The sequence below is a fragment of the Neolamprologus brichardi genome, chromosome 15, assembly GCF_056152115.1.
Source record: "Neolamprologus brichardi isolate AB-2024 chromosome 15, ASM5615211v1, whole genome shotgun sequence".
NCBI classification, from domain to species: Eukaryota; Metazoa; Chordata; class Actinopteri; order Cichliformes; family Cichlidae; genus Neolamprologus; species Neolamprologus brichardi.
In genome coordinates, this window is record NC_142118.1 from 30,546,594 (window position 1) to 30,554,963 (window position 8,370).

Consider the following 8,370-nt stretch of genomic DNA (forward strand, 5'->3'; position numbering starts at 1 on the left):
TGTAACCAGTGTCATCAGTATCATCAGTTACCCATCATGAGATGCTTGTGACATCTTGGTAATGAGACACCTTTTTTTAGGCCATTAGTTGGAACTGAAGTGGCAGGATTGCTTTCAGCTGGTGCCATGACTCTCCATGCCTTTTTGCTTTCTTCATGCATTCAGTACTTTCTCCCAATACCATTTTTCATTTTCACACATAGCTTAATTTCTGGACATCTATGATTTGATTTCTCGCATGAGTGGATTGGATGGGTAGTTACCGACATCTGGTGATGTCAACAAACCTTTTGAAATAGATTTACTTAGAAAACTGTGACGTTTTCAATACTTCTTTTATCTGGTGTAAACTTATAATCAAACAGTTGATAGGAATAGCAATCACACATTACATAAAGCAAATTAAGTGTCTCTTGGATGTGGAAAATAACTAAATTATTCATGCAGAAAACATACTGTATAAGCACACTGTGAACATATAATGTTGCTGCAGAGAAACAGGATAAGACTCTGTTTGAAATCAGGCTCCTTTGGCTAATTTAGAACTCCCATTGGCACTCGTTTGGTCCCAGAACTGTAGTTTATAGTTTACTTTTTCATGATTGAAGACAGCTCCAGAATCATGCTCTGAAAAGGGGAAAAAAAAATAGGTACAATGTATAGTTATTATTCTTGTCATAGTCATGATGACACGTTTATGTTTTGCTTTCTAACCTCAAGTAGTATATAGTAAATAGTAATGTTTGACTTTCTGCTAATATCTCAAGACTATCTTGTCTTGAACAGTATTAGAAAAATATATGATAGTGAGAAAATGTCTGTAAACATTGACCTTTGTTGTGGTTGACACTGACAGGTTACTTATTTATTTTATTTTATGTTACTCAATTCATAATGATCACTGGAATTGATGAAATAAAAAGGGTTTTCAACTGAGTTTATTCACGTAAAGTTGATTGCTATCACTGACAACAGATATCACCAAGGAAGGGAGGAACTGAGAATGATGATTAAGAAGCAGGAAATGTAAAGTAGTTGTGGGCCAGCTAATGAGATTTTCCAACTGGATATGTAGAAGGGTATGAACTGGACTGGAACTGAGATCATTTGATCAGCTGAGCTTTACATTGTAGATGTAGCTGCATTTGATTTTCAATATTTATGTTCACTTTTTGACAGAAAATTTTTTAAATATATCTATGCGACTGGGTGTGGTTTGTGGCTCAGCTGCAGGAGAGGGGTGGAGCGATGGGTTCGGGGTGTGGTGTCAGGCTGACCCACACAGCGTCCCCGGGTTGCCGTGACCTGACGGGTGTGTGGTGTGAATCAACAAAGGTAGCTGGAAGGCTGCTCTAATAAAGGCAATGGAAAATGCGGCTTGACTTGCAACGCTGTGTACTTCGGGAACTTCTCATTACAATCTATAGTAAATTTTTCCTCTGGTCATAACTCCATCTTACAACATTATTTGGACTAATTACACTTGAATTGACAAAAATAAGTGGAGTTGGAGGGAATTTAAGGTAGCTTGACTTGATCAGACAACAAACAAACAGTGTAGCTATAACCAAATCTTTCAACAAACAAGTACATGTTAAATCACACATATGAGACTATAAGCCTTTATTAATAGCCAAAAAGAGGCATTAGCTTACCATGGACATCCTCCTCCCTCCAGCTGGAGGTGGTGGAGACACCACTGGACTCTCCCCCTCGCTAAGATGCTGGGATGCATTGTCCGTTCCACTCTGACAGTCTCCACTGTCAGACGGACTGGCCAGCTTGCCCTCCGACAGTCCTCTGGACATAAAACTGCATTTTCTGGCTGTGGGATAGTGTTCACTCTCCAGAGAATCACTCATATCGCTGAGCTCCTTACATACACTCACTCTGCTCTGCTTCCTCTGTGGGTTTCTCAGGGCTGCTGGGATTTCCATGTGGCCGGCCGTCAGCGTAGGTCGAGGCCCCGCATAGTGTGGTTTACCAGAACCATGGGGTCCATTTGAATCATCGCTGCTGCATGACGGTTTGCGATTTTCCAGAGAGTAACATCGTTCCATGGTACCCAGCTGGTGCAGACCTTGGATTTCAGCTTGGCTGGGGCGGCAGGAGATGTTGTGACCTTTGATAGTCTGAGGGGCCACTAAGGCCAAATTCAAAGGCTGACTCTCCCCGTGAGTTTCAGGCACAGCAGAGCAGGTCATCTGCGTGAGCTGGATTAATCTCTGTGGTGAGGAATTTGAGAGCACACAAATCTGCTGCACCATGGAGTTCTTCTTTGACCTGCACATACTCTCATCATCCCCATATTTATATCCATACAAGATTTGTTTAATCTTCTTCACCCCCAAATGGGAAATCTCTAGGAGATTGAGGAATAAAGAAACTCCGGCAATAACCAACATGAAAACCATGAAAATGTTCTTTTCTGTCGGTCGTGACACAAAACAATCAACGCTGTTAGGGCAAGGCATCCTTTCACATTTGTAGAGTGCAGACAGTCCAATCCCATACAGAGCAAACTGTCCTATAATGAAACCCACCTCCACTACAGATCTGGTCAAAATATGGAAAACATATGTACGCAGCAAAGAGCCCCTGAGAGGAGCTTTCCTTACTTTCTTCTGTTCATCTAATTTCCTGAGCTCTTTCTCAATTCTTTTATGGTCCTCCAGGACGGGATCTGTACCTTCCAGCTCAGCTTTCAGACACGCTTTCTTCCTGTGTCTCTCCTTCTCAAGGGTCCTCAAACGATACAAGGCGTGACCCATGTAGACCAGAGAGGGTGAGGATACAAAGATAATTTGCAGGACCCAGTAGCGGATGAGAGAGATGGGAAAAGCTTGGTCGTAACAGACAGTCTTGCAGCCAGGTTGCTCTGTGTTACAAACAAACTCACTCTGTTCATCATCCCAGACATCCTCAGCTGCGACGCCGAGCACAAGCATCCGGAAAATGAAGAGGATTGTGAGCCATATCTTCCCAACGATGGTGGAATGAATGTGGACCTCTTCTAAAATACTCCCTAATAGATTCCAGTCCCCCATCTTCTGTCATATTAATATCAGCTGTGAACAAAAGAAAACTTTGTAGTTTGCAGGTCTTTCTACAAATTTAAATGATGCAGCAAAATGTACTTTACTTACATATTTTCTAGAGTCCTCGTCCCTGTGTGTTTTGACATAAGGCCATTAATCAAATTGTAGATTCGAGTGTGGTGTGATATTTTAATCCCTTGGAGACAGACAACACCCTACTGTGCAGTCTGACTGACACTATTTTAAAGCTGGAAAGTAGGTCGGTTTGAAGCTATTGATCCATCAGTACCATGACCTCATAATGCCCTGAGGTTAGGTTCATCCTGCCACTTTTGTCAGGACACTAAACTGGAAATAGCACCAACTCAGATGCCAATACACAGCTCTGGACAATGTTTTCAGACTCATTACTTCTAATCTTCATGCAACCTTTTTCTTTACAAGTGTGCTAGCTAAGGAGCTAGCACACTATCACTTACACTATCACACCTTTTCACACAGGGCTCTGCGGTTTTCATAATAAACACTCTCATTTAGAAGCTGCATTTTTTTGTGTTGTATTATCTTTGTCTAACATTTAGATTTGTTTGATGATCTGAAACATTTACGCGTGGAAAACATACAAAAAAATAGGAAATGTGGAAAGGCAAAAGCACTTTTTCAAACCACTGTAACGCGATGTGGAATTTTATTTTTATTACTCAAAAGGACAAGATTGCAGTGGTAAAGTGGACAGAACAGAAATAACATAGTGCTAACAGAACTATCATCTGCATAGATAACATGTTAACACAAATCTAGACTAGAATCCAGAAGAGTCTTTGTTTGTATTCAGAAGGATAGGGATTTGTGTTGGTATGTGCCCAACGTTTATATTGTTAACTGGTAATTATGGGAGAGTGCGCTATTTTAGGAGTAACGAGAAAGTAAGTAGCAGTAACACAAATTACTTTCTCTTGCGAGTAATTAAGTAATGTATTGCATTACTTTACAAGTACACTACTGAAGTGGAGCTCATCAATACTGAGAGGTTGCTGTTGTTGAGAGTTCATATTATTCCATAGGCCTGTGCAACCAGTGACACTAAAACGCTGAATGTGTAAATGTAGTTTCATTCGAGTCTTACCAGATACAGAAATGGTAATTAAATATTTTGGAGTTCAGCGTGTCAAAATCAATGAATTATTAAATATTTTATGACTACATTTTAAAACTTTGCTTTCTGTTTTTCTCATAAATTCTCCCCAATAGAACAAAACTGATGTCTTGAGTTGAGCTGGTCAAATTCCTTTAGAAACATCATGTTTTACTGGGGAAATGCAAAAAAAAAGTTTGTCTGGCAGCACAAATGAACCAGCTGCTAACAGATGAGACAGTCTCAGGATCAGTTAGCTATTACAGGTCTGTTTTACTCTCGTGACTGAAACGTTTCTTCCACTGAAAACGCTACCCCCAGATGAACAGAATCAACCTGGTTGATTAAGCATGCACCATGACATCTGCATTCAGTTTTCCCCAAAGTCACCTAACATAAGGGTACAATGGTGATGAACGTTTTTTTGTGTCTGCAGCGATGGAGAGCCATCACACATTTGGGGAAAAACACACATTTCTCACCAAACGGGTATCCCACGTCCAAAAGCAGAGAGGACACCCAGTGCTCAAAATGCAGCATCCTCAACAGTCTCTAGGATGATAGTGATTACTGAGGCCAACAGCCCACTCAAGTGCAAACAAGCTCTAAATGTGACTGTTTACCTTGGGAAACAGAGCAAAGTACTAGTGAAATTTTTCCAATTTTGTGACAGAAAAACCAAAAGTTTATTACCCAAATATTCTATTCTGTGAGTGAGAGACAGCGCACTCTTGTTGATGATGAAATCTAAACTAAATAGGCTGCATATCAGAACCTGGATATTTTTCTCCACTTTCTTTCTCCTAGAAGCGCATGCAATCAAATCAGCTAAACATGTGAACACTCTATTATAAAGGGGGTCAGGGGACCCTGTGTCCTTGAAATGATTGATCGGTCTTAGACCAATGTGGTGGAAGTGGAGCTTTGATGATTGAGTGCACCAGAAGGCACCCCCATAGTGAGGTCTGAAAGAGAACCAGGGCTTAAAATGAGATTTGGCAGGTTGGTGAACAATAAATGCTGGTGTAGCAGAGAAGCAAAGTAAATGACTCAATAAGAAAGATGCTGTACTGTGATTTCTACACAAAATATCCAGCTAGTTCTTTATGATTTCTCCACACATGTTTTAAAATGCATGTATCACCATTTTCTCTTTTATAAAACAATTGAAAATGTGCAGCGTGATGGCAAAACATGGGGTGACATTGTTTTCTCTGCAGTATCACCAGGGGTCTGTTTCAGAAAGCGGGTTTAGAAAACTCAGAGTTAAAAATGATACTCAGGGTTGAGTAACCCCGAACTGTCCAACTCGGAATATTCGGTTTCAGAAAGGCTGATAACAATTAATTCAATCATCGCGGAGTTGCTTTAACCCCAAGTTAAGCGCGCGCACGAGGATACATAAAGCCCTGATTAGTGGAGCACAGATTAAGCGAGTCACCATGGAGACGGAGGGAAAGAAGGCGTGGTCAATGTATTTTACAGCGCTTGAGGCCGAAATTCTGATGGCAGCATATGCCGATAACATGCAAATTTTGCGGAAAAAAGTAACACAGCCTCAGCTGCAAAAGAAAGGGAGCATGCATGGCAAAACATAGCCGACAGAGTCAATGCGTGAGTGTTAATTTAAACATTGATCTAGGGATTTCCACCCATTTAACACATTATTTTATTATATTTTATTTTATTTTTTATTTTATACATTTCATTTTGTGATGTGATGTGAGCGCAGGTGCAACCCAACAGGCCCCAAACGTTCCTGGCAGCAAGTAAAAATGAAATATAAAAATATAGTCCAAACAGGTAAGGTGTAATTGTATTATGAGCCATAGTGCTTGGTCTGTTTGTCCTATGTAAATCAATTGCAGTTAGAGGCTACATTAATTTTCTTTCTGTAAGCACTTATTGAAATTATCTGAGCACATTACAAGTACATATTTGCTTACTCTGTATGCTCAAATGTGACCTGTTATAGCCAACAGAAAAAAGCGGAGGCCCGAAAAACAGGTGGGGGTCCTCCACCACCACCACTCACAGAGGCTGAGCAGTTGGCCCTCAGCCAAAACAGTGGGCGCCATGTGGCTGAAGGCATCTCTGCGGGGACATCCTCTGAGTCAATAACCCCGCAAGACACAAGTGCCTACATAAGAGGTAAATTCAAAATAATACATGATGTGCATACATCCTTTCTTCACAGTCACCTTTGCAGTGCTACTCATTCATTTGATAAACTCCTTACCATAATGAATTATTTTGTAGTGAAGTTATTTTCCTACTGATTTTGCCTTCCCTCAGTCTTGGTTGTCTTTGAGAGCATACTGACAATGAAGTGTAAGGTGATTGGTAGATGTTTGTTAATTGCCATTTGGTCCCTTGTAAGTTATAAGTGACCTGTATAAACCTCATAGTTGATGTCATCAGTCATCAGTTGATGGTGATGGTGTACTGCATCTGGTGCAGCCTCCTGTTGAGCCAGACCAACATGCAGTTGTGAGTACTCTTAATACTCCACAGATTATATGAGTTTACAGTAGAACAGCAATGTTGTTAATTTCTTTACTACAGGAAAATAATGAAGAAACATTGACAGCTGTTACAGAGGAGGAAGCAACAGAGACACTTAATGAGGTTTACATCTTACAATGGAAAATATAACAATTGAATAAAATGTGGTACTATAATAAAACCATGGACTTTCTATGTCTCTAACAGAGTGATGATGGAAATGAAGAGGAAGAAGGTCCAGCCACTTCTCCAACAAACCTTTCCTCAGTAAGATGTTCAGCACTGATTTACAACCAACCTAAGTAGGCATGTACTATGAATGTCAATGCTATTTTCTGTGTTTCAATAGCTCCCTGTAAAGCAGCTGTACAAGACCTATTTGATCAAGAAAATAAAAAAATGCGACTTGGAAATGGAACACTTCAAGCAGCAGATCCAAAAGACCAAGATTGAGATTTTACTGCTGGAACATCAGTTAAGGGTGGGTGAAGTGGTCAGAGATGGACGAATTATTTCAGTGTTTGAACAACATAATAATATACTTATTAATACTTTGTGTACAGGAAATACAGGCGACCAATAAAGCCAGTTGAACAAAAAATCTGTTTATTCTTCTTTCAACATGTTGAGGTGATGGGTCAAAGGAAATGATTGTGACATATGGTGTCTCTGACTGCTCTTCCATCTTGTATGTCCATGGGAGGGTCAGGATGTTCATGGTTTGGATCACTGCTGATGTTTGGTTCAGAAGGACAGTGTTCTCCTCTAATTGTAGCAATGTTGTGAAGAATCACACATGCCACAATACTGTTACATGCCCTTTCTGGGGTGACCCTGAGTCTTTGAAGGCACTGGAACCGGGCCTTAAGCATTCCGATAGTCATTTCAACTCTGGCTCTTGTCCTGCAATGAGCCAGATTATATCGCTGCTGTGGGCCCGGTTCAGGGTCAGGGTAAGGGGTAAGCAAATAGGGTAAACATGGATACCCCCTATCACCAAGCAAGTAGCCAGTGAACTCTCCTAAGACAGAAGGATACACTTCAGTTCAAATGTCCCTGTAGCAATTGGTCTTTATATATTTTAAAATATTTTCAACTCACCATGTCCAAATTTTGTGGCCAGTGTACATTCACGAAAAATTTGTGAGTCATGAACAGAGCCTGGCCACTTGGCTTCCACATTTGTGATAATGTTGGCAGCATCACATATGATCTTCACAGTGCAGAGAACACAAATTAGCATCCATTACTATAATGAAATAATTTGTTAGTTTGAAATGCTACAGGGAACTATGTACCTGTACATTAATGCTGTGGAAAGACTTCCTGTTCACATAGTCTCCTTCATTTACTGAAGGAGCAATGATTGGAATGTGAGTGCCATCTATACAGCCAATCACGCCTGGGAACCCTGAAAATAAATGTAAAATTTAAGTAGTAGTTCAAGTATCACCACATCATGAATTAAGTTTTGTTCATCCTGATACCTGCAATTTTGTGGAATCCCTCTTTGATAAATCTTGTGGGTCTATTGACCGGGGAACACCACAAACGAGTACAGGAGACGTTTCAGTGCAACTGTAACATTCCTGACTGCCCGACAGACGGTAGCCTTGGAAACGTGCTCAGCGTCACCAATATTATACAGAAAGCTCCCGTTTGCAAAAAAAACGAAGTGCAATACAAATAATA

General features: G+C 40.5%; 2 protein-coding genes across 2 annotated transcripts; one reads left to right on the forward strand and one right to left on the reverse strand.

Annotated features, from left to right (window-relative positions):
- Positions 1–491: 491 nt before the first annotated feature.
- Positions 492–3,264, reverse strand: gja10b (gap junction protein alpha 10 b). The gene is made up of 3 exons (XM_006796295.3): positions 3,147–3,264; positions 1,656–3,068; positions 492–627 (listed from the first exon to the last, which is right to left on the reverse strand). Exons 2-3 carry the CDS (start codon positions 3,045–3,047, stop codon positions 589–591), a joined length of 1,431 nt encoding a protein of 476 aa, XP_006796358.3. The 5' UTR covers positions 3,048–3,068; positions 3,147–3,264; the 3' UTR covers positions 492–588.
- Positions 3,265–5,615: 2,351 nt separating this feature from the next.
- On the forward strand, positions 5,616–7,310 carry LOC148098572 (uncharacterized). Its single transcript, XM_087852873.1, has 6 exons — positions 5,616–5,647; positions 6,149–6,324; positions 6,602–6,663; positions 6,739–6,801; positions 6,886–6,945; positions 7,028–7,310. Exons 1-6 carry the CDS (start codon positions 5,616–5,618, stop codon positions 7,259–7,261), a joined length of 627 nt encoding a protein of 208 aa, XP_087708999.1. The 3' UTR covers positions 7,262–7,310.
- Positions 7,311–8,370: the final 1,060 nt, after the last annotated feature.

What these genes read in the sequence shown, in the direction of transcription:
- gja10b (XM_006796295.3), bottom strand. Translation starts at nt 3,047, where the DNA reads ATGGGGGACTGGAATCTATTAGGGAGTATTTTAGAAGAGGTCCACATT. An exon ending in GAGGGAGGAGGATGTCCATG is followed by an intron (nt 628 to 1,655) that starts GTAAGCTAATGC and finishes TCCCCTTTTCAG; the next exon opens with AGCATGATTCTGGAGCTGTC.
- LOC148098572 (XM_087852873.1), top strand. Translation starts at nt 5,616, where the DNA reads ATGGAGACGGAGGGAAAGAAGGCGTGGTCAAT. An exon ending in AGCCAGACCAACATGCAGTT is followed by an intron (nt 6,664 to 6,738) that starts GTGAGTACTCTT and finishes TCTTTACTACAG; the next exon opens with GAAAATAATGAAGAAACATT. An exon ending in CTCCAACAAACCTTTCCTCA is followed by an intron (nt 6,946 to 7,027) that starts GTAAGATGTTCA and finishes GTGTTTCAATAG; the next exon opens with CTCCCTGTAAAGCAGCTGTA.